Below are 25,542 nucleotides of genomic sequence, written 5' to 3'. Positions count from 1 at the left end.
TTCCAATTCAGCAGTTTCTCCCTGGAGTCTGGATTTGAAGTTTTTTTGTTGTAAGATAGCAACCTTCATGTCATGTAATTACAGATAAGCTATTACCAGCAGGAGAGTGAGTTTGTGTGTGTGTGTGTTTGGGGGGGGGGGGGGGGGTTGAGAACACCTGGATTTGTGCTGGAAATGGCCCACCTTGATTTTCATACACATTGTAAGGAGAGTGGTCACTTTGGATAAGCTATTACCAGCAGGAGAGTGAGTTTGTGTGTGTGGTTTCTGGAAAAAAGGGGGGGTGAGAAAACCTGGATTTGTGCTGGAAATGGCTCAACTTGATTATCATACACATTGTAAAGAGAGTGGTCACTTTGGATGGGCTATTACCAGCAGGAGAGTGAGTTTGTGGGGGGGCGGAGGGTGAGAAAACCTGGATTTGTGCTGGAAATGGCCCAACTTGATTATCGTACACATTGTAAGGAGAGGTTTCAGAGTAACAGCCGTGTTAGTCTGTATTCGCAAAAAGAAAAGGAGGACTTGTGGCACCTTAGAGACTAACCAATTTATTAGAGCATAAGCTTTCGTGAGCTACAGCTCACTTCCTCAGATGCATATCGTGGAAACTGCAGCAGGCTTTATATATACACAGAGAATATGAAACAATACCTATTCCCACCCCACTGTCCTGCTGGTAATAGCTTATCTAAAACTAACCAATTTATTATTAGATAAGCTATTACCAGCAGGACAGTGGGGTGGGAATAGGTATTGTTTCATATTCTCTGTGTATATATAAAGCCTGCTGCAGTTTCCACGATATGCATCTGAGGAAGTGAGCTGTAGCTCACGAAAGCTTATGCTCTAATAAATTGGTTAGTCTCTAAGGTGCCACAAGTCCTCCTTTTCTTATTGTAAGGAGAGTGATCACTTTAGATAAGCTATTACCAGCAGGAGAGTGGGGTGGGAGGAGGTATTGTTTCATGGTCTCTGTGTATGTAATGTCTTCTGCAGTTTCCACAGTATGCATCCAATGAAGTGAGCTGTAGCTCACGAAAGCTCATGCTCAAATAAATTGGTTAGTCTCTAAGGTGCCACAAGTACTCCTTTTCTTCATCCACAACAGACACCAGTCATGTGCTGATCAGCTTATTGGAACCTTTCCTAGACTTGGGAGAGCATTTTGTTTTCAAATAGAAACAGTTTCTGGGACAGCCAGGGGAAAGAGGCATTGGGAAAAGAGAGGAGGGGGTTGCACTTCAGACCTGCAACAGCTTCAGCGCTTGTTTAAAAAATACAGATACACCTCAGAGTCATGCTGGTTTGGGAAACAAAGACTGACTTCCAGGTGACTTGGAATGGCTGAAAGAATTGTCCAACCCAGGCTTGGGAGAGAAAAATCCACCAATGACAACATGGGGAAATACACTAGTATCTGGTGCCAGATGGATGCATTCACGACGTTATGATGTAACAGAGCTCCTGTGTGATGTCATTGCTAAAACAACTTTCTTTCAGATTACATTTGCGACCAGTACACACTAACCCTATGCCTCTTTCCTGTACCTGGGACTAACAAAGAAGTTGAAAGTATGCTGCAGTAGTTTGGTGTTGTCATGATGCTTGTTTTATTCATTTAAATATCTCGCTCATTGCATTGGTTTGATTTTGCATTTTTCTTGAAAAATTAATAAAAAACATTATTTTTTAAAAATGGCCAGACATGGCACATGTATTTCCATAATAGTCCAGTCTATGAAAAGTTCAGGCCAAATAAAATGAGTCCCAGAGACTATATTATCCTGCAGCCACACACACTGCGGTGGGTTTACAGATCTGGTTATTGAACTCCAAATGATCTGGGATCCTGAGGACACCAGGAATTCAAGATCTGTCAAATCACAGTAAAACTGCAGGATCTTACAGTGCTCCCCCCACCTTCCACTCCCAAGTGATTTATATATTTTATACCCCAGAATAATATCTGAGTAGAGCCAATAGGAATATTCCTGAGAGCTGCTGGTTGGGGCATGAGCCCTCTGGCAGCACCTAAGAGTCTGCCTACACTGCAGTTAGACCCCCGCAGCTGGGCAGGCTCATGGGGCTCTGGCCAAAGGACTGTTTAACTGCGGTGTAGACGATTGGGCTCTGGTTGCAGTCTGAGCTTTTGGACCCTCCCACCTCGCAGGGTCCTAGAGCCTGTTCTAAGTTTAACCCAACTGCTTCATCTCCCCACAAACACTACGAGACCTGAGGGGAGGCAGCTACATGGGCAGCCTGGCCCAGGAAATTGTCTCCAAAGGAGTATTTCCGCCCCATGGACTCTGTTGCAACAGAGTTTCTCAATAATCAGACTGCTATATGGGTTAGTTAATGTCCTGGGCTGCTCCACTAAGGGCCTGAATACTTCTGGTTTGGCCACCCTGGTGTGTTGTGTAACCATCCCAGCATTTGGGAAGAATATTCAGAACAAGACACTGATGACAAGCATGTGGTTAAAAGTTTATTTCCCTTCCCACTGTTTGCCCACTATGGAGATGCCATAATGGCTCATTCCTCACATTCCAGTCTCTGTGGATGTAAGGTGCATTGCAGGGACTTCCAGGAACAATGAGAAACAGTTGTTCTGAGCCTGCCAGCCCGACTTCAGGGGAACAGCTCTTCCTCCCAGGTTTATTTATTTTTGCTCTGAGCGAAGTGGGTTTCTAGATGCTACACTTTCCCTTTAAGTGCACCTGCTCTGGTGCCAAGGCATTGCTTGTAGCTGTTCCCTGCACTCAAACATGAAGTACAGGTTGGCGTTCTGGGTTTGCTAGCAGTTGCTTGGAAGTTTCTTTGCTGACTCACTACTCATGGGGCTCAGCAGGCATGGACCCCTCCTCTCTTCTGGCAAAGCCATAGCTAGCTCTAACAAAATACCATGGCATTTGCTTGGGTCCCAAGTGGAGTCTGCCCCTTTCCAAACACAGACTAAGCAAGAGCAAAGACTGGGTGTGCAATGTAGTGCTGGCTCCAATTGCTGCAGTCAACTCAGCGGCTGAGTTGCAAAGTCCAGAAGTGCACCTGAGCCGCAATATAAAGAGCGGGCATGATCAGTGTGGGAAATAGGATTGCTAAAAGACAAGGGAGACGTCTGACAGCAAAGAAAAGCCTCTGTTTATGGACAGAGCAAACCAGCCAGCAGGCAGCAAGTGCTGCTGTCTGAGATCAAGCCCAGCAATGAGGAGAAGCTGCATCTGAGACTCGATGGGAGAAGGATGTGACACACCTCTGGGAAAGCTCTATCACCATGTGATGCTAGAGAGGCCAAAAGGGAATTGCTGAACAGTGGGAGAAGATAGACGGAGTCGACAGTCCAGTGCAGAGACATGATCTTATGGGAAACAGGAATGACACTTTCCATATTCCTCTCCTGGGATAAGGAAAATTATAGACGTTGGTATTCAGCTGCTAACGATCATGTAGCCTGATTTCTAGGACCACAGAAATCTCCAGACCAGATCAGACCAGGGCCCCATCTAGCCTGGTATCCTGTCCCTGGCAGTAGCTGGTACCAGCTGCTCCAAAGCAAGGTGCAAGAACCCTGCAGTGTGGGAGTGATGGGCTAACCTGCCCCCAGGAAGTTTCCTCCCTACCCCCAATAGCCAGAGAATGGTGCCTGCCCTACAGCAGGAGAGTTTGTATCCCTTCCCAAAATTTGTTCAATATTTACTGCAACAGCTCTAGATATTAGTTTCACCTGTATGAATATAAATCCCTTTTTGAATGCTGTTAAACTCTTGGCCACAATAATATCTTGTGGCAGTGAGTTCCACCAGATAACTGCGAGTGTGAAAAAATATTTCCTCTGATCAGTTTGGAATTAGCCTCCTTTCCATTTCCTGGTTCCAGTGCTTTGAGACAGGGACAAGAGACAATCCCCAGCAGCCTTCTCTGTCCCATTATTTATTTTGAATACTTTAACCATGTTCCCCCTTATTCATCTCTCTCTACAGTAATCAATAGTCTCAACATGAAAGTCAGACAAAGCCCTGGCTGGGATGATTTAGTTGCGGATTGGTCCTGCTTCGAGCAGGGGATTGGACTAGATGACCTCCTGAGGTCCCTTCCAACCCTGATATTCTATGATTCAGGAGACTGAGAGGAGATCCGTGCAATGGAGCAGAACTCAGACTGCCTTCTCTCCCCTGATCAAGCATTTCTAAAGACAGCAGGCTTGCAGGCTGGCTGCCATATTGAATTCAAACTCCACTTTGGCTTCCCCATCTGTTACTTGATCTGGTCTGAAGCATATGCATTCCTGGGAAACGATTACATAGGTTTTCCTGTCTGTTTTTCCCTGTTGGAAAAAATCTGCCTTGAACTTGGGACATTTGGCCAATCAAACCTGCGGAGAGTCACGCATTCATTGCCAGCAGAAAGGATAATGAGGCCTGCATGCTGAGCAGGTTTGGGATTGCATAGCACCCTTTGGCACAAATGTTAATCCCTGCGGAATGCACACCTTGTTCATAAGGCCTTTAAGAACCTTCCAGGAAAGTTACGTTTACCAGCAAAGATGTCAAAACCAGGTAATGCTGGTTTGATCTGAGAAAACTAATATTTTTCCCTACACTATTTTTCATTAAGTTCTGTTTAGCTATGATTGTCTGCCTCACATCCTAAACCACCAGGTCTGCATTCTTTTCCTCATTGCTCAACACTAGCAACGTAGGGGCTTATTTTTGCTTTCCATAGCTGCAAAAGTTGCACATGGGTTTGGCAGACGAACGCAGAGTTGATAAAAGGAAGCCAGCAGAACAGGCCACCACTGGGGATTTGCACTCGCTCATTGCTGCAAGTTTGTGTCTTGTCCACAAAAGCAAGAATCAAAGCTGGAATGTGACACTTTGAAGTAGATAATGGAGTGAACCAAATTCATTGCACAGCCACGCCCGAGCAGCCACTCAGGACAGGCCTCCCTCTTCATCTCCCACCCCAAGCCTACCACAAGCCTTCAGGAGGCTCAGAAAGTCTGGTGTGGTATTCCTCCTTCCTGCCCCAAAAGGGGCAAGGGGGAGCAGCACAGCACAGCCTTCTCAGCTAGTGTCCTCTGCCTAGATATCTGAGCACGAGGAGGCCTTGCAAGTTCTGAAGAGCAGTCTGGCAGGCCAAAGGAGCTCAGAGAAGCATCCAAACTTTTGGGTGCATCTGAATGACTCTGAAGTTCTAAGCCAGGCTGTCACCCTGCAGCCCCACTCCCCATGGGAGCACCTGGGCAGATGTGCTAGGCAATGCAAGGAGTCATGGGACAAGGCAACGTAGTTCCCCTGACCCTGCTCACACTTGTCTGCATTGCACTAGCCATGTGGCACACACTTGCCTTGTGGGCTTTAGGCTGCATATTGTGGGACCAGCTAGCAACAGACGCTAGACTCTTCATAGACTCTAAGGTGAGAAAGGACCAATATGATCATCTAGTCTGACCTCTTGCATCACACAGACTCACCCAGGAAAGCCACTGAAGCCCTATCAACATCACAGCTCAGCCAGCTGGAGTTACAGCCACATTCGAGAAACCCACATTTGAGTCCAAACCTTCACACACACACCCCCATTCAACAATGGGGACACCTGCCCTAGGACTTTTGGACGATGTCTTAAAGCAATAGTTTAAAGTACCCAGCATTCTGGGTTACCAGGTGCCGGGGTAGGGCAGGGGGTCGTTTGTGTGTCTCCTGGGGTGTTATTCATTTGAGGACCAGAGGAGAAAGGCAGAGTGACCCACTGAGGGGAGCCATAGGGAGATCTCTCTGTCTCTCTCAGGCAGGGGCAATGCTGATTGACAGCTTCCTCTTTTTACCGAATGAGGAGGAATTATCACAAAGACAGTGGCCTGGGAGGATCTTTGGAAAGGCTGTGGTTCCTCTGCTCTGCGCTGGCTCCATAGAACTGTCCATCTCAGCGCTGACCGGGATTGTGCCTGGACACCCCTGCTCCCCGGCGCTGGTGAATGGCCGGCCAATCAGATAACTGACTGGCTGAACCTTCCTGACCTCTGGCTCAAGGCAGAGACGGGGGCTCTGTGAGCAATAGAGCAGCTATTGTAAACACACAGGCTGCCCCATGGGGCTGCAGGAGGAGGGGGCTGAAGTCTGGATGGCTCCTGCAAATGGCAGAGGACGGTGGCCAGGGCAGTTTGGAGGGGAAATGCTGCATTTTACATGAAAATGGAGTAACTGAGGACACTGGCTGGCTCTACGATTTGTCAGCAGCACCAGCCTGTCCCACATCAGCCAGGGAGCTCAGAGCATTCATTTCAACCAGTCCTGGACTCATCGGCCACCTGACGGGCACACCTGAGCCCCTGAAGCTCTAGACTGGCCAGCGAGGGTGCAGCCCAGCACAGACAATGGCCCCGAACCAACCACTTTGCTGACAGCCTGGCTCTGTCCCCTCCACTTCAGCCGGACCAAGCTGGCCTCCTCTCTGCAATGGCCAGGGAAATCTGCTAGAAATCCTGCAGACTCCTCCCCTGTCTCACGCATGGCCAGGGAAACCTGCTATAAGTTTACTCTGTAAGAATCACTGGTGACTGGGAGGCATCTGGAGGGAGTTTCCTTCCCACATGGGTCAAAAATGCTCCTGCTTGAACAGTGAGCAGTGCCTGAGCTCCAGCAGAGCGTGGGCGCTGGGCCCCTTCTTTGCAGAGCAGCTCAGCCCAGCTGGGAGGCTGCATCTCTCTGCGTGGGGAATACGCTCTTCCCCTCTCCTCCAGCCAAGGCTGCAGGTGCAAGACTCCTGGGATGTCACTCGCAGTTACTAATCTTACTTACGCTCCAGGCAGAGAGCCAGCTCAGCTCCGCTGAAGCCTTCCCCAAGGCAGACCACAGGCTGACTGGCCGGGACACAAATTCCCCACACGGATGGCTTTAGAGCCAGAGACACTGTCAAAACAGAAATGTGCTAAGGCTCCAGGGAAGCCACGTTAACCCTGGAGCACCGAACAATCTTTACAGCAACCACCGAACCCCCTCCGCGCCCTGTGACCAACACAGACACTAGGCGATGTCTCCTACAGCGCAGAGTTAACAGGGTGAGGAGGCGTTATTCAGGAGGGGCTGCCCCATTTCTGCACAGGGGACCCGCCCGCGCTAGAGGCAAGGCCATGAAATGCCCCTAGCAGGGTCTAGTTGGGATGCGCAGCCTCCCAGGGAGAGCCCCCAGAGAAAGAGAGAGGCGAAGAGTAGGGCCTTCAGGCACGGGCGGTGGGGAGGCTGTTGGGTGAAGGAGTAGAACCGGAGCCAGGCCATTGCAGCTCTGGAGAGACAAGGGAAGAAGTAATCTGGGTGAGGTGGGTGATGGCTGGGGTTTGCAGAGTGGCACAGGGAACAATAAGTGACTTCTGGCTGTCAGAGACCTTATCAAGTCCTGTGAAATCACAATAGCCAGGTCAGAGAGATTGCGAGACCCCCTGCTATTCTTGCCTCTGCTCCAGGCGAGCAGGCCCCGGGACTGCATGTAACTGCGCAGAGTGGAGGACTCTGCAGAAAAAAAGTCTTGGTTTTGGATGAATAACCACAGGGCCCTCTGTGTAAGGCGGAGAAGGGCAAAACACCACAGGGGAAACCGAGTTCTCTCCCCCCCGAACAGGAGTGGGGGAGTTTCCCCCTCCACAATCCCAGCCCCAAAACTCAGCTGCACGTGGGCCCAGGTTAGCAAAGCCAGGCAGGATCCACGATCTGGGAATGCGCCCCTTCCACTTCCCACTGCCGCCACCTCCCCAGCTTCCCTGTGTCGCTAAGTCTGAGTCACTCAAACTCCAGGGCCCAGCTGTGTCCCGGCTGTAAGCACCCGAGCTCTTTATCCCTCACTGCCTGCCCTCCCGTTAGCCTCCTGATCTCTCCGCTCCCCTCTCCCGGCCTCCCACAGCACAACAGTGACATCTAGGGGCATGTCCATTTACTAGAGAGAAACCTGCCACCCAAGTGCCTCAGGGAGGCCCGGCTGGGGTGACATTGCAGCTTCCTGGGCCGGCGGGGAGGCACCCCAGGGGGCCAATCCCCCACTGCCCTGCTACTTGAGTGGCCATGCTCCCCACTGCCAACTTGGGATGCCATTCCGCTGCTCCAGGCCAGTAGCCCTGGGCACTGGGGTAGATGATGACATGGGCAGAGGACACGTACAGGGTCAGGCCCTGCTCCTGGGTGCGATTAGCTCTCTTCTGCACAGCTCAGAGGGAGCAGTCCCAGACTCGGCTCCATGCAGCTCCAGCACCAAAGACACTTTGTGGGCAGTGCACTTCCAGTCTGATAATGAGACTCAGCGGAACAGCCATGGCCGCCCCAGGGGAACTTCCAGCCGGGCTCCTGCTGGCTCAGCAGGGTGGATCCACATTAGTTTTTGATGCAAGCACCAGAAAGAAAAGGCAAAGCATGATGGCCCTGCAGCAGCCATGCAGTGCTCCCAGCATGCTAGGAGGGAGCTGCTCCTTCTTCATCGAATTTACTGCACCATGGCAATTCCTAACCAAGACAGGAAACTGTCAGTAATTAGCTGAGCAGCCCAAGGAGAGGGGGCTCGGCATGATATCGAGTTTCTCCTCCCTCGTGTAAATGAAACTCTGAAAAGGGAGAAGAGGAGGCCGGAATGTTTCCTTACCGAATTCACTGGCACACAGGTGTTCAATGATGGCGTCCGACTTCATCTCGTTGTCACAGGGGGGACACACAGCCGTTCCTAGCCAGGGAGGAGAGACGGGATCAGTACAGAGCACACTCAAACTGGAGAGATTTGGTGCCAAACTGGTTACATTCTTAGACCAGTTCCCACCAGGGCTACCCTCCCACAAGGCATTCTCTATGCATCCCATGACGTGCTGAACCAATGGCCCAGCCTTGGGGAGGATCTGAGGCCTGGGGAGCCCATGGGAAGGCCTAAAGGAGCCACTTTCAGATGGATGAGGAGCCTGGCTTGGTGTGCAGGTAAAAGGCTGGTCTACATTTAAAACACCACAGTGCAGACACTACGTATGCCGACAGGAGGGGTTCTCCCACCCCAGAAGAATTCTTCTGGCTCCTTCCAAGTGCTACACAGGGACTTAAATTGGCTTATCTACATTCTTCCAGGGTGTGGATTTTTCACACCCCTGAACAACGTAGCTAATTTTCTAGTCTAGACCAGGCCTAAGGAACTCTGCTGAAACAGGTTCCCAGAGCCCTGGCAGGGAACTTTCTGTGGTGAAGTGGGGCTTACAGCTACAGCCTCCTGCAGACAGGAGTTCTCTGCACCAACTTCCTTCTGCAGTTCCCACCTCCCTGTACAATGGAGCTGAAAGCTAAAGGCTGCCGGCTGGGATTGAGTCACTGCTCAGCGAATGGGCCAGACCTGCCACTCTTGTGGCTGACTGGTGAAATCCTGCCTGGTAAGAACAGAAGCTATGGAACCGGAAATGTATGGAGTTATTCCATCTACATTAATACCACCTTTTTGGTGGCCCAACGTGGGACATAAAGGGTTACCCAAACTTGTACAAAGCTTGTTACCCAGTCAGAGGTTTGGTTTTAGATTTAAAGGATGGAGGGGAGGAAATTATTTGACTGAGATGTGGCTTTTACCTGTTACTGGTCCTATTGCAGTGGTGCTCCTTTCCACAGGCTTTGAGGAGAAATTCGTCAGGGTGACTCAGCTCACTCCCCTCCCTCCCTGAGCAAACAAAACCCTTTCACCGCTAGCGTGAGTGTGTGTTGGGGGTCTGTGTGTCACACAATATCTCTGTGAGTCAGGAAGGTTTTAGCACCGAGTCACCTGCTGAGCATGTCCCCTCTGAGCATGTGTCAGGAATTCCCACCAAGTACAGGCGAGCTTGTTTATTTGAGAAGTGGAGGGAAGCACGGGACCCATTGTTTCTCCTTTTGCACGGCACTCACACCGTCCCTCCTTGTTATGAGCCATGCTCTGGGCTTTACTGGTGCTTCTCTGCCCCTCCCCGCCCTCGAGCCCTACGGCTGTGCTCTTGAGAAACTAGTCTCTGCTCCTGCTCCTAAAGGTCTGACTGCACTTGGGGTTCTCTGCTGCAGCAGGGGCACAAGGCCCTCCCCAGGGGTGGCCTAAGAGCGATACAGTGCACCCAGCCAAGACACGCACAGAACAGCGGCCTGGCTTTGAGCTGCTGGGCCAGGTGAGGAGCCGGCCGGGGAAGGCTGCTGCCAAACTGGCAGGGAGAAGCTGTTCTGGGGCCAGACCCTAAGCAGTGTCACTCCATATTGCCTCCAACGCTTCCAATGAATGGGGGGAAAGGGCATCCCCATAAGTGACATCCTGGAGCTCACCGGAGCCCCAAACGGGCAGCACAGCTCCGCCAGGTAAGATCCGGAACTAACAATGCAGAGGAAGAGTGAGGCTGGACTCCCGCAGCGGGGGTACATGTCAGAGGGGGCCTGCGGGTCTGACAGCCCTAATGGCTGGAGTTTATCCCCAGAACAAGCCCACCCTGGGTGGCAGCAAGGCAGCTACGCTCCTCCCACCCACATGCCTCACTCTGAGCCCTGGCTTCGTCCTGGATTGCAGCGGGGCTCTTAGAGGAGGGTGGGACATGCCATCCCGGGTCATTTCCTGAGGTCCGCCCTGTGATGTGGTGACACTGTGCCCTGACCTACAGCCCTGTTTCCAGGTCCTGCAGCCAGCTCTCGGCAGATGGGCTGTGGTCACCCAGAGCACAGGTGTACGCCGCTGACGGGTACATTTATCGAAAAGGGAGACCCTACTTCTGCTCTTGGTCCAGCAAACTCGAGGGCCCTTTTCCACGGGAGAGCGATTCCCAGGGAATATAAGAACACACCTCTGCCTGGTACAACGTACAGCGAGAGTAATTCACCAGTAGAACAAGTCACTGAGGGTCAGGGTGGATTCTCCCTCACTGACCATTTTTAAATGAAGACTGGCTGTTGCTCTAAAAGATCTGCTGCGGGAGTTATTTTGCAGCAGGTCTCTGGCGTGTGCTACCCAGGAGGTCAGACTAGATGATCACAGTGGTCCCTTCTGGATCTGGAATCTGTTACTCTGTGAGGGGATGGCTTTTCCCCGAGCTCTTGAGGGCAGAAGGATGGGCATCACTCCTTGACGAACTTCAGGATTATTGGACAAAGAAACAGACAGATCCCAAATGAAGTGAGGTGTAAACTCAGAGGAGAAGGATGGTCTTGTGCTTAAGGCACTGTCCTGCCACTCAGGAAAGCAGATGGTCAGTTCTCTGCCACTGTCTCCCTGGACAGCCTCGTCCAAGTCACATAGTACTTCTGTCCCCCTCTGTTAAATGGGGATGATAAACCTTCCCTTTTCTATGTAGGTTCTAAATGCTTTAAGTCAAGAACTGTCTGTTACTATTTGCATGTGCAGGTCCCTGCCCAATGGGGCTCTGATCTCAGTCAAGTTTGTAGATGCTACTGGGGAACAAATAATTAACCACAGTGTTCATATAACATCTAGAATTTAGCTCATCTCATGATCCAGGTGTCCATGGATTCTGTCTCTCTTTCTCCACCACGGGTGGGAGGAGGAGTGGGCAGGGATGTATGGTGCAGGCCCCTTGTGAAACAATAATATGCAATCACTACTTCTATCTTTTCAATTTACAAGTGACTTTGATAGGAGCAGGATCCAGCCCTCGCAGCTTTAGCCAGGGCCTGTTAACTCCCCAGGAAGTTATTTTCCAATAAGCAGTCAAGGAAGATTTCCATCCAGCCTCCAAACGTTAATGAACTGTATGAAATGGACAAAGGAAGCCACAGGGTCTCGCCAGGGCATTCTCCTCCAAGTGCTTGGACTGAGAGCCAGGAGGCCTTCAGCCACATGTTCCAAGAACAGCTCAGAGCTGGGAGGTTAGTCGCACAGCTGAATTACCTCTATTCACACGTACCTCCCACATATTAGTTCACACCTGGAAACAGCTGTGTGGCGAGGGCAGTGTGTCATTCGCACACCTGTTAATGGGCTGAGGCAAACACTGGGGGGAGCTGAAGAGTTAAGCCAGTTAGCCCATATGAAAACCACAAATTGCCTTGTCCACGTGAGGATTTTCCCATGTGTTAACCCAGCTCTTCCCTAGTGAGGGCAAGCGTCCGTGTCACTGGAGCCCCGGAAACTCCCCGTTGTGCTGGGTGGTGCACAGACCCACTGGAAGAGTGGGGAGGGAGGGAGGCAGAGCAGGGCAGTGACTCGACCACAGTCACAGTCACAGAGCAGGGCAGGGTAGAGATGAGACCAGAGCCCAGAGCTCCTGAATCTCAGCCCAGTGCCCTGCGCCCTGGACTCCCCGATCCTCTTGCTCAGCGTCTGTCACTCAATCATTCCGTGTGACTTTTCCCTGCATTCCTCCTGTTCGCAGACTCACCCCCAAAAGGCTGGTTGTAAAAGATGTTTGCAGCAGAGCTAGATTCGCTGCAGGGTTTATGGCAGCAGAATTACCTGGTGGCACGAATTACCCCAGGGGCCAAGTGCACAGCAATTGTGCAAGGTGCCCCCTACACCAAGGGCCCAGAGCCAGCAGAAAAGTCCTAAAAGTAACTGACCCTTTGGTCAGTCTGCTGACTCAGCACGTCCCCTGTGCAGCCTCTACCAAGGCAGCTCACTGTACTTTAAAGCTGCCCTCCCTTGCTGGAGCCCACCTGGAGGGTGCCAACACCTATTGTTGGGTGGGGGCGAATCAAGCCAATTTCTACTTGTTTCAATCGAGAATGAGCTTGGTAGATAAGAAAACATCTCCAGCTGGCTTCATGGAAAGTCCCAGCCAGCAGCAGACCCGGACACAGGCTGCAGCCAGCAAAGCGCTGGCTGAGAGGGAATCTGGTGCCAGAGTCCTTCCCGGTTCCCATAGAATAACTGACCTGTGAACAGAGGTTTCACCTACACTGGGGCTGCCAGTGGACCTTCTACTCTCCTGTTCTGTCCACCGGCTTTCCTGGGTCTGGTCTCACTGCACTTTAATCCATTTTCGGGCCAGCCCCCACAGCCCTGGGACATGCATGCAGGTAGGTGTTTGAGGTGCAGGGTGAGTTCAGAACCAGCCTCACACCAGCAGGTGCACTCTGCTTTGTATCTTGTGGGAGGTGCAATCTGTGGGGTGGAACGTACAGGCCCCCTCTCACTTCCAGCACCTGCAGAATAGCTTCTAGTCTGACTTTACCCAAAGAAAGCAGTAGTGGCTTGAACACTAGCCTAGGCCTTAGGAGACCTGGGTTCTAGTCCTACCTCTACCAGTGACCTGCGCAAGTAATTTCCAATCTACATGCCTCAGTTTCCCCATCTGTAAAATGGGGTTAATGATACTGACTTCCTTTGTAAAGTGCTTTGAAGCCTACTGATGATAACCGTGAGGAATAGACAATAGCATCAGTGTCCTCAGACCATTACTAAACTTCCTGCTGGTTCGAGAGTGAATGCAGAGTGCTTTCCACTTGGTCAGAAGCTCTAGGAGTTACTTCTACAGCGTGCCCACAAAAGAGGGGAACTGTTGAGGAACATGACACCAAAGCTGAACATAGGAAAGCCCAAAGAGCAGCTGCTGCTCTCTGTGGCTTGAAGGGCCGGTGCTGTGGGGAGCCATCAGGCTCAGAAGGATTAGATTTTTATCAGTAAGTGTCAATAAACACTGATTTCACCGTACACAAACAACTGACCACAAACATTTCCATCAATAATAATCGAAATTCACAGCTAGGCAAAGTGAAGAAAATGCTGCACGAGAACTTGTTAGCGTTTACATGGTCTATTTACACATGATGTTGACAATTTGTGTTTTAATAGGTTTCAGCGTAGCAGCCCTGTTAGCCTGTATTCGCAAAAAGAAAAGGAGGACTTGTGGCACCTTAGAGACTAACCAATTTATTTGAGCATAAGCTTTCATGAGCTACAGCATCCGATGAAGTGAGCTGTAGCTCACGAAAGCTCATGCTCAAATAAATTGGTTAGTCTCTAAGGTGCCAGAAGACTTTTCTTTTTGTGTTTTTCTTTTTGTGTTTTAATAGTTATAAAGCGTTAGCTTTTTGAGTCTCAACATCTACTGTCATTAAATAATTGTCTGACCCCCCCCATAATTTCCCACAACTGTGAAAATTTAAATGATAAAAATTGAAAAAACAAATCCTTAAAAATAAACATTGATGTTATCCATCAATACTGTATAAAAAGCAGTGAATTCTGCCAAGCCTATCTGTGAGCTAATTGTTGATAATATCTGCCCCCAGGGGTTGTCACATAGTTTCACACAAGCCATGTTTTGGTTCTTCCTGGGAAAAGGCTGCCATCTAAAGGCAGAGCAGCGCCCAGAGTGCCTCATGGAAGTTAAGATCTTTCGGCCACATCCCTTTCAACATCCCTCCTGAAAAGCAATTACCAGCTCTGCGTAAGCTTCCCCGCATGGCAGGACGCAGAACAGGGACTGTGCAATCCCCATGCTGGAAGGTGTGGCAGAGAGGAGACAAACCAAGCTTGCACACACACACACACACACACTCTCTCTCTCTCTCTCTGCCTGGCTTTGGCTGCCACATGCTTAGCCCCACCCCCACCAGCACTAAGACCAAGCGCCTCCATGGTGTTTCCTAATGATAGCTCCGTTTTCTCCTCTCTTTCTCGCCCACCCTTAACGGCCACGTCTCCCCGTCCTGTGCACAGACGGCTCCAATTGAGGGGAGAAGGCCATCACATCCCGTATCCAGGACCCTGCTGGAGTTCACCCTGCTTGCTTGTCAGGCCCCTGAGGAGGGCAGAGACAGGGGCCCGAGAGGTGCAGGCTAAGGTACGGGATGTGCTGTCCTGTGGTTATCAAATGGTATTGCAACCCACAGAGAAATGCACATGGGAGCCAGCTATGTACTCATCTCTTCATCACAGATATAATAGCAGAGACCAGAGGTCCTAGTCCCACTGGCCCCCGGGCATGCGCCTGGATAGGTCACCACCCCGCCCTGTGCCACCAACTCCCCTCGGGGTTAGTAACATTTACCTGCCTGAAGGGATGGCGTGAGGATTTAATGCGACTGTTTGAACAGCACTTGGAGATCTCCAGCTGGAAGGGAGAGAGAAAGGTGATGGATATTCCTGTACTGGCAGTGATTAATTGGTGCCAGGGCTTGGCAGGGCGGAGCCCTGGCACCTCTGGGCCTGGAGGTTCACAGCCCGGCAGTTCAGAGCCTGGCACATCTGGGCTTGCCACGTCAGTTATGAATGTAAAAAATTGCGTGAGACCCAGCCCCTCTTTCATTACAAATTAAGCACTGTGTACTGGTAACACATATTCAGAAGCTGGCACTTGGCTGGCTCCCAGGAATGGGTTGCATGGACACTGTGGGGCAGGGCAACCCCACAATGCCTGAGGGACTCGGGTGAAACAAGTTACTTGTTATCTGGGCCAAACAGGATTCCCAGGCGTTGTGTCTCTTAACCCCATGATGCCATGGGGGAGGGAGCATGCCCTTCAAGGACAAAGGGGACTCTTCAGACTCCGAGACTCCTCGCTGGGCACTTGTGAGAGCTGTCTGACTTTGAACAGTCACTAGCCCCCCGGCTGCTCAGAAGGTGTTCAGTAACAGGACCGAGTCTTTTCCTGCAGCCCATAGCCCAGCTCCACTGCCCCTGCACAGGGCCCAGAGCAAACTGGGGAGCAAGGCAACATGGGCTCTGGCGTGGACCAACATCCAGCAGCACCAAGGCCCTGTCTGCACTCCGAAGTTAAGTCGGCCTAACTTACATCGGCATACGGCCCCCGCAGTTATTCAATCTCGTGTGTGCACACTTGCTCCTGGTGTCGGCAGTGCGGGTACTCCCCATGTAGCGACGGTACTGTCAGCGTGGGGCATTGTGGGATTGCCCCTGACAGTCAGTAACAGTCGCCGGATGCAACGCGGTGTCTACACTGACACTGTGTCGACCTAACTGCATCGACTGTGACTCTCCGCCGCTTGGGGAGGTGGAGTTACCAAATTTGCTAGAGAGGCACTTACGTCGTCTGGAGCCAAATTTAAGTGAAGACACTTCCACAGCTAGGTTGATGCAAGGCAGCTTACGTCAACCTAACCCTGTAGTGCAGACCTGGCCTAAAATAACACTCTGGGGCTGCAAGGAAATTGATGCTGGCCTGGGGTCCCGGGCTACACAGTGAGTTCAGATCACCGGAGGCCTGGACAAAGCCTGGCTTGGGCATCTCCTAGCTGGTATGAATTTTGACTGGGCCAACACGCTGTTTTCTGCATTTGACAGCATTTCTGAACACAACCTCAGTCTGTTCCCAGCCTGGTTTTCCCCTGCTGCCCGTTTCCTACCGCTCAGCTTTCAAGCAGCCTTACTCCAGGGGCAGGAAGAGGAATGTGTAATGCTATATTAATCTGTGACTCCCCTGATGCATCCTGTAGGCCTGCAGGCTTTACCGCCTCCTACTTAAGGAGAAAGGAATTCAGCAGGTCAGCTCTTTGAGAGGCAGAACCAAATTCCAGTGCTAAGGTGTTAATGGGGAAAAATACTGAAAGGGTTCGTACGTTTTTATTAATATGGGAGGGGGGAGCAGTGCTGGGCTCTGACCTTATTTAAGTCAACAGGAAACAAGTCCCAGCACCTGAAATCTAAGGGGGCTCCAGTTTAGTTTTTTTTTTTTTTTTTTTAATAAAAAGAAAAATCCGAAGAACAAAATCTACCCCCAGGAGCAGAGGAGCCCAGCAGCCCCAGCGGTTCAGCAGCAGAAAAGCCCAGGCTGAGCTGGTGTACTGCAACTGACTCACCCCCCAGCGGTCCATTATCAGCCCATAGCTGGGAGGCTGGGGGCTTTCAGAGGGTGCTCTGCAACTCGCTCTGCCGTGGTTCTTTGCAGGAGTGTGAGGTGCTGGGAACTTGCAGAGGCTCAGCATCCTGCAGGAGCAGGCCCCTGCATTTATTGATTTCAGGCCAAGGTCCAACTCTTTGCTAGGAGGTTGGGTACGAGACATTGGCTGGGGAGGGGTCCCAGAGTTGCTGTAGGTTGGGATTAACTTTCAAGTTCACTCTGCCTGTTAGCTCTTTGTTTCTAATAGAAGGGGGCAAACAATTCTTAGTAAATAATGCATCTGGGAACCTGAGCCCACTTCTCTGTTTGTCAGTTACCCACAAAGAGACTGTGGGCCAGCCCCCACTGCTGTAAATCACTCCACTAAGGTCAGTGCAGCTATATTAAGCGATACCAGCTGAGGATCAAGCCCTCTGAATGTTGCAAAATGTTCTCTATTTGAAACTATGTGCCTGATGCAGAAATACCCTGCCGATGGGACAGGCACAAAGCAGTCACTATTTGTTATCCCTGGTGGATGACTGGTCAGCTACGTCACATCGTAGTTTTTCTCCAAATGGACACAACTAAAACCTTACCAGCAGGAGCCAGGAAAGTGAAAGGGATTTCAAGATGGCTGCAGGAACTTTCCCAGCACATGCCTTCATGTGAACACACTTTTACATGAGCGTTCAAAGACTCTTGCTTTCTGGGAATGTTTTTGCAAACAAACAAAATCAATTGTATGAACATTCATGGCAAACAAGAGTGTGAATGCCATTTAACAGAGGTGTGGGTGTAGCTGAGGACTTCAGTACTTTCTTTCCACAACTTGCCCAACCCTAGTTACTAATTTGTGCTTTTAAGTGAACAGTCAATGGATCCAGAAGCTCTTGTGATGGGCATGTTTCTGAAGTGCTGGTAGGACAGGGCCATGTCTACACTTTGGGCACTACAGAAACACTGCTATGGTTCCTATACGGATGGAGGGGTCTTTCCATCGCTGTAGGTAATCCACCTCTTCAAGAGACAGTAGCTAGGTCAACAGAAGAATTCTTCCATCAACCTACCCACTTCTAGGTCGACCTAACCAGAGCACTCAGGGGTGTGAATGTTTTTCACTCCCCTGAGCACTGTAGCTATGTTGAGGTAACTTTTAAGTGCGGGCCAAGCCTAGATCCTTTCTGCAACCCACAGAAAAGGATTCACAAATGCTTGGAACCGGAGTTGACATCATTTATTGTAACAAAGTCACTTTACTGATTACCGTGATTAGCATAATGATATTTATATTGTGTCGGCGATCATGTTAGAAATGGTTAGAGAGGGACAGTTCTCATCAGCACTGCCCAGGGGAGGGTGCTGAGTTTTAAATCCTGTGTTTATCTGAAACTATTTTTGGACATTTCTAAAGCTATGTCTACACCTAGCACTTTTGTCGGTGAAAAAAAGCACACCCTTCTGACCGACATAAGTTACACCGACAGAAGCAGCAGCCCAGAGAAGCTCTCCTGCCAACGTAGCTACCGCCGCTCATTGGGGATGGTTTAATTATGCCTACCGGAGAGCTCTCTCCTGCCAGCATAGAGCAGGTACACGGGAGACCTTAGAATGGCGCAGCTGCAGCAGTACAGCCGAGAGGCTGTAAGGTCTCCCGCGTAGACATGGCCTAACCTATATGGGAAAGCTGAGCAGAATCGGTTTGTTTGGAAAGACCTTCTTTCCTAGCCCTTGAAAACAGCACTGATTTTAAAAGAAGAAGTTGGGAAGTGCTGAGTCTGGGCTGACCCAAAGCAGTGGCAATCTGTAATGACGGGGGTTACCGCGGAAAGCACATGGGGACAGCACTACACTGGGGATTCCAAGAGGCACAGAACAAGTCCTCCTACGTTCTCAGAAGACGAGAGCACAGCTCTGCTGAGTTACCGTAGCCTTTCAAGACAGTGATTTCACAGCCTTCCTTCAAAGTAAAGGACTTTTCCAAGAGATAAAGTTGGGTCAAAACCCCGAAAAAGCCAGAAAATTGGAGACTGTGCTCCACAAATCCCTGCTGTTCCCCCATGTCCTGCCCCTTGCACTCACCCATCAGGTGGGACTCTCAGTGTACCTGGGAACTCACTTGGGCTGCCCAGCTTGCCTCGACTGTGGGTGGAGTGGTGGGTTCCCTATGGGGACGTGACAGCAGACTAAGAGCCTCTTCCCCCTTCCCCCCAAACATTTACCAGCCATGGCTGGACCTTGCAGTGCGTGTCATGCCCCACATGCTGATGTCCAGACAGATTGCGCTGGTGCAGCTGCACCAGGGCCCCCCTGAGAGATGGTGTCTCCCCCCCACACTCCTTGTCACACATTGTCACCGGGTCAGGTTTGTCACCCAAACATGGCATCACTCTGCCCTTTTCCACCTAGTGTTAAACTGAGGGCTAAGATACTCTAATTCACAGCAGCAGGGACGATCCAGCTCCCTGTTCTCCAAGGAGCCACCCTCCCTCCTGCCAAGGAAGGCTCAGGAGATCGGAAACTCTGTGGAAGCCCCTGCTGCATTGGGACAGGGATGGCGAAACGGGTCAGTCCCATCCCTGCTGAACGAAAGCACCAGAATGCTCACTCTTTTCCCTAGCCGAGCAGCCCCCGTGTTGGCAGGGGCTGGGATCCTAGCTGCGAATGGACAGGGAGAAATGGACACAATTCCACCCCCCTGCTCCCCACTCTTTTCAGCAATCAGAGTTAACGGGCCAGTGCCTCTCTCTCTGCAAGTGCTCCGTGCTCTAATTTTTACAGACACGCTGAGGATGTTACTCCTTGATTCCAGACTGCGCTCATTTCCTGCCCTAGAGAGTGGAAATTAAATGATAATTGGAGGATTCTGGGCAGTACAGTTTCTGGTGTGGAAAGTAACATAATATTATATAACCCGCAGTGAGAGGAGAAACCCAGGCTGGCTGGGCAAGGGCTCTCCCTCAGCACTGAGCAGAACATAAAGTGCTTTGTTTGCCAAAGGTAACTGCACTTGAGCAGCTATAATGAATGGCAAATTTATCTTCAGATGAACCCTGGACACACAGGGAATAAATCACTGGAATTATTCCCCTGGCTGCCACGAACTCCCTTCAAAAGCAGCTCAGGAAAACCAAGTGATCCTGTCCCTTCCAAGTGAAGCTAGAGGCACCAGAAGAAGAGAGCTGCAAGCCCTTTTTAAATACATTGTCTTCATTTTTTAATATTTTCTTTCCTACTGACCTTTGAAATACTTTTAGGATCCAGAACTGGAGAGCTAAACACCTGGTCCTCTATTTGTTTTAAAAGTTTTAAGCAACAAACCAAAGATTAGTTTCAGAGTAACAGCCGTGTTAGTCTGTATTAGCAAAAAGAACAGGAGGACTTGTGGCACCTTAGAGACTAACCAATTTATTTGAGCATGAGCTTTCGTGAGCGACAGCTCAATCCCCCAACTAACTAAACTTTGCATCCGATGAAGTGAGCTGTAGCTCACGAAAGCTTATGCTCTAATAAATTGGTTAGTCTCTAAGGTGCCACAAGTACTCCAAAGATTAGTGTAACTCAATCCACACAAGTCCATGGAATATCAAATAGATCTGCTGTCCAATAGAATCAAACAATCAGTTTGCCTCTGCTTTGTCCAAACAACCTGGAAGTCTGTTTAACTTACAATAAAATTCTTGATCAGAAATGTTGCCCCGTACAAAACTCCAGCCCCAGGTCCAGGTTTACAGCCCTTACCTGAAATGAACAGGATTTGTTTTTCTAAATACGTGTAACCTGCTGCACTGAGGCTGCTTTGTGGCATGAGTGAAGCAAGCCCATCCAGCCTCAAATTTCAGCGCTGCTAGGAAAACAGGGTGTTCTTGACAGGTTTATTTTCACTCCTTCCCCAGGTTAGCCCAGGTTTAGATGTGTGGCCTGGGCTATTACTCTAAAATGGTTCCATGAGACTTAGGAATGCGAAGAAAGGTCCATTAGAACAGAGGCAGCAGCCGTCCCTTTCACGTCACTGTCAATAGTGGTAGACGGGTCCCAGATATCAATACTAGGCTCCGGTCTAAGAGAATCAGAACCACCAGGAAGGAGCACAGCCCGGAGGAGAACATTTACATGCTTAGAGGCTGATCCTGCTAGTGTCTAAGACACTGAACTTCGGCAGAACGCTTGCTGCAGAGAGGGGACACTCAGAGAGAAGAGTTGCTCGCAAAGTGGTAGCTGGGGCAAGTTCTAAAGGGAGAACTTGCTTCCCTTCTCTTCCCCCCTCTGTGGCTGGAGGAGGGGCGGCTACCCTGGAGCAGAGTTCAGGTGATTCGTGCTACCACTTCTGGAGGGAGCTCTTCTTCGGACTGGAGCTGCATCTCCCTCAGGCCAGCCTCTGCTCTGCTAGGAAAGGGGGGAACCCAGGGGTTAGTAGGGACAGGGTCAGCACCAGTGAGTCTTACCTTGGGGCTTGGAAGCCTCTGTGGCGTTGGGAGTGGTCATCGCAATGCAGACGTCGTCCTGGGGGAACTGGTCGCACTTGAGCATTTCTGGCCAGTAGAAGCCAAAGAACTGCATGACGGGCTCGCAGGAGTCACGCACGGCCTCGCAGAGCCAGCGGCAGGGGTAGATGGGCCGGTCCAGGCACACGGGGGCAAACAGGGAGCAGAGGAAGACCTGGGTGCCAATATGGCAGTTCTTGTTGAGCAAGGGCACCCAGCTGCTGGCCTGCTGTTTCACCTCGGCCATGGTCTCGTGGTCCAGCAGGTTGGGCAGGACCATTTTGTCATAGCCCACGCTGTGACAGAGGCGCAGGTCCGCTGGGATGGCCACGCACTGCGGGGGTTTGGTGTAAAATCGCCCACTTTGGTAAGAGCCTATGTCGGACTGGAAACTCACATAGTCATATTCATTTGCATCACTGCAAGCAAAGAGTCCGGCTGCCAAGGCCAGCAGAGCCCCGGCTCCGCTCCAGCTGGGGCCTCCTGAACTGTGGACTCTGCCCATTCTTTAAGCTGAATGAAATCAAGTTCCAGGAGCTTTCTGCTTCCTTTCCCCTCCTGGGTTGGAGGTCTGCAGAGAAATCCTCCCGCCCGGTGCTAGGCAGAGGTCTGCCCTCCTTCCCTTGCCTCTGAGTGCCTGAGCAAAGGAAGCAGCCTCTCTCGCCTGGTGGCTGTGCCTGGAGCACCTACTCTGGAGGCAGCCAGACTGAGAATGGCCAGAGCTCTTGTTGGAGAGAGTTTCTGAGCCTCACACACCAGCCAATCAGCACTGAGCTGCTCCTAGTGCACTCATTTACAAGTGTCAGTCACAGACTCAATTAGCCAATCACCTCCCTAGCACGGGCTCATTTGGGTATAAGCTAGATACAGGTCAACTCCCCTTAAAACAAAACCCAAAGCTGCACAACAGAGTGAACTGCATCTTCCCTGCAGGAAGCAGCAAACTTCTCGGATGCCAGCTAATGGAGACAGCTAATGTTTTACCTTCAGAGTCGCACACGCTGACTCACAAATCAACCAAGTCTTAGTTCCCTACAGCTCCAGGCAAGCGAGCAACATGTCTGAGAGGCTTTCTGAGTGCCGTGAAACCTGCAGAGCACAAGCCCAGGAACTTTTTGCTCCTTACAGAGTCTGCTGTGCTGCCCAGTGGAGGAGTTCTCTTGTCAGAGCTTCCTGAAAGGGTGAAGATATGGCAGTTCTGCAGTTAGCATTGTCCAGCAGCCCAGAGAACAGTCCACTTGTTCTTGCAGTTTGAAACCAGCACTGGCTTCCCTGCTGTCCTCCCCCAAATAATTACTGCTGGATGGGACGCAGGGTGTTAGAGAGGCAAACATTAAAAACACACATTAGCTCATCGGAGCTACTTGTATAAATCTGACAAGCCTGTCGCTCAAACATACATTTGAGTCCAATTTGTTACCTAAGTCAGCAATTCTCTGGGGCTGTTCAACTTCAGAGCACCTAGCCCGGATCAGTAAATGGTCCAACACCTTGCAGCGCAGGGCAGCTTTATTCCCCCGTTCCTGAGGGCTGATAAGTCTCCCCTCAGGAGAGAAATCATTCGGAGGAAGCTGATTGCTAGAAGGTTCCCAAAGGCTTCAGTCATGGAGGGGAAAGGAGAGGTGGCTCTACACCTGGTCCAGCTGGGTTCACAAGCCCCTGGGCTTGGGCTTTGTGGAATAAACAATTCCAAGCAGTTTTCTGTTTTGCAGCAATTCCCTTTGTCCCCCGACAATGGCTCCACGCGCTGTTTCCTTGGTTTTGTGCAGGAGGGGTTAATTCAGAAGTAGTTTTATATTTGCCAGCCACCTCCAGAGAAATACGGGGTCAGAATCGGAAAGGCCAGTGTCATGGGGTCACCGGGCGATGCTCTGGAGCTGCTCCCTTGGAAGCCAGGCAGGACTCTCGAGGAGCCTCTTCTCTGGGAGCAGACTGTCTCCAGGGCAAGCTCACACAGCGTCGACCTTCCTGGATCTGACCTCAGAGCATTCAGCCTCCCCTGCCCCTCCGTGCGCTTCCCGCAGCACGTCCGCACAGGCCAGGCTCCTGGGGAAGCCAGAGGGCCCTGCACCTCAATTCCACAGTCAGACGTGACTTTCAGCCAGCCAGTAAAACAGAAGGTTTATTAGACAACAGGAACATGGTCTAAAACAGAGCTTGTAGGTGCAGAGAACGGGACCCCTCAGTCAGAACCATCTTGGGGGGCAGGGAGGCCAGAGCCCCATCTGGGCCTCCCTCCATTTCCCCAGCCAGCTCCAAACTGAAACTCTCCCGCCCCTCCTCTGGCCTTTGTCTCTTTCCCGGACCAGGAGGCCACCTGATCTCTTTGTTCTCCAACACCTTCAGTTGGCACCTTGCAGGGGAGGGGCCCAGGCCACCAGTTGCCAGGAGACAGGGTGTTGGCCATTCTCTGTGCAGACACCATCACACTGGCCCTCTAGGGCTCTACAACAATCACACACCCTTATCCCACCACCTAGATATTTAAGAAATGCCTAGGGGAAACTGAGGCACCCACACAGTAGTCAGAGAAAACATTAAGAACATTCCCACTTCGTCACAGCCAGTCAGATGTGTTAATTTGTGCGACTCTTTCTATTGACTCTGCCAAGCTGTGCTGCAGTGAGACAGAATCACTGGGGGGCAGGTTTTTTAAACCAATGAGAGAGTTAGGGATCTATGCACATGAGGCACCTAGTCTGCATCTTGAGGCACCTAGATATCTTTAAAAATCTGGCCCTAACTGTACAAGGCCATGTGCCCCATGCCATTAGGGAATCTAGGGTCTATTTGAAACTCTCAGCTTTTCTGCAAACAGCATTTCCAAAGCTGCAAAATGTTTCTGGGAACCTGGTCTGGACTCTGCAAACCTTACTTCCCGATGGATGAAGTCCAAGGAAAACTATGGTATTGGCAGAAAAAGTCAGGTTGTTTCTTAAAGAGGTATTACCCATAATGAAATTCAGCTGGGGCTTAGTGTGGGCAGCTATGTGACAGCAGTGACTTTGCGGCTTCTCTGAACCTCAGCTGCACTCTTTCCTCTTTCCTCACAAAAAGGGACACAGTAGGGAAAAGTAACGTTGGTAGCCAGCAGCTTAACTCTTCTGCTGTCACAAATGGTCCCGTTCCAGCAGCCTCCGTGGCTGTCCTTTGGAATGTTCATTCTTAGCCCCGGTCTACACTACGAGTTTAGGTCAAATTTAGCAGCGTTAGATCCATTTAACCCTGCACCCGTCCACACGACAAAGCCGTTTTTGTCGATTTAAAGGGCTCCTCCCGACGAGGGGATTAGCGCTGAAATCGACATCGCTGGGTCGAATTTGGGTAGTGTGGACGCAATTTGATGGTATTGGCCTCCGGGAGCTATCCCAGAGTGCTCCATTGTGACCCTCTGGACAGCATTTTCAACTCAAATGCACTAGCCAGGTACACAGGAAAAGCCCCGGGAACTTTTGAATTTCATTTCCTGTTTGGCCAGCATGGCGAGCTCATCAGCACAGGTGACCATGCAGTCCCAGAATCGCAAAAGAGCTCGAGCATGGACTGAACGGGAGGTACTGGCTCTGATCGCTGGATGGGGAAACGAATCCGTGCTATCAGAACTCTGTTCCAAAAGATGAAAGGCCAAAATATTTGCAAAAATCTCCAAGGGCATGATGGACAGAGGCTAGAACAGGGACCCACAGCAGTGCCGCTTGAAAATTAAGGAGCTCAGGCAAGCCTACCAAAAAACCAAAGAGGCAAACAGCCACTCTGGGTCAGAGCCCCAAACATGCTGCTTCTATGATGAGCTGCATGCAATTCTGGGAGGGAGGGGGGCCCTACCACTACCCCACTCCTGTCCGTGGACACCTGCAAGGGGGGAGTCTCATGCAATAGGGATGAGGATTTTGCGGACGAGGAAGATGAGGAGGAGGAGGATAGCGCACAGCAGGCAAGAGGAGAAACTGCTCTCCCCGACAGCCAGGAACTGTTTATCACCCTGGAGCCAATACCCTCCCAACCCTCCCAAGGTGGGCTCCCAGACCATGAAGCCAGAGAAGGCACCTCTGGGGAGTGTACCTTTGTAAATAAAATACATGGTTGAAAAGCAAGCGTGTTTAACGATTAATTTGCCCTGAAGACTTAGGATGCGTTTGCGGCCAGTACAGCTACTGGAAAAGTCTGTTAACGTGTCTGGGGATGGAGCGAAAATCCTCCAGGGACATCTCCATGAAGCTCTCCTGAAGGTACTCCCAAAGCCTTTGCAAAAGGTTTCTAGGCAGGGCGGCCTTATTCTGTCCTCCATGGAAGGACACTTTACCA

The 25,542-nt window shown here is 50.8% G+C and overlaps 1 protein-coding gene across 1 annotated transcript in view; it reads right to left on the bottom strand.

Moving 5' to 3' along the window:
- The window catches only part of SFRP1 (secreted frizzled related protein 1), a 53,125-nt gene extending 31,191 nt beyond the window's left edge, over positions 1 to 21,934 (bottom strand). Inside the window, exons 1-2 of the mRNA XM_073325158.2 lie at positions 21,199 to 21,934; positions 8,623 to 8,700 (exon numbers count right to left, since the gene is read on the bottom strand). Of these exons, the coding sequence (XP_073181259.1) occupies positions 8,623 to 8,700; positions 21,199 to 21,742 (622 nt within the window). The 5' untranslated portion in view covers positions 21,743 to 21,934. The remainder of the gene's footprint in view (positions 1 to 8,622; positions 8,701 to 21,198) is intronic.
- Positions 21,935 to 25,542: the final 3,608 nt, after the last annotated feature.

This window comes from Lepidochelys kempii, chromosome 26, assembly GCF_965140285.1.
Source record: "Lepidochelys kempii isolate rLepKem1 chromosome 26, rLepKem1.hap1, whole genome shotgun sequence".
Lineage (NCBI taxonomy): Eukaryota > Metazoa > Chordata > Testudines > Cheloniidae > Lepidochelys > Lepidochelys kempii.
The sequence above is the reverse complement of the archived record's forward strand: the minus strand, read 5'-3'. Positions and strand labels throughout refer to the sequence as shown.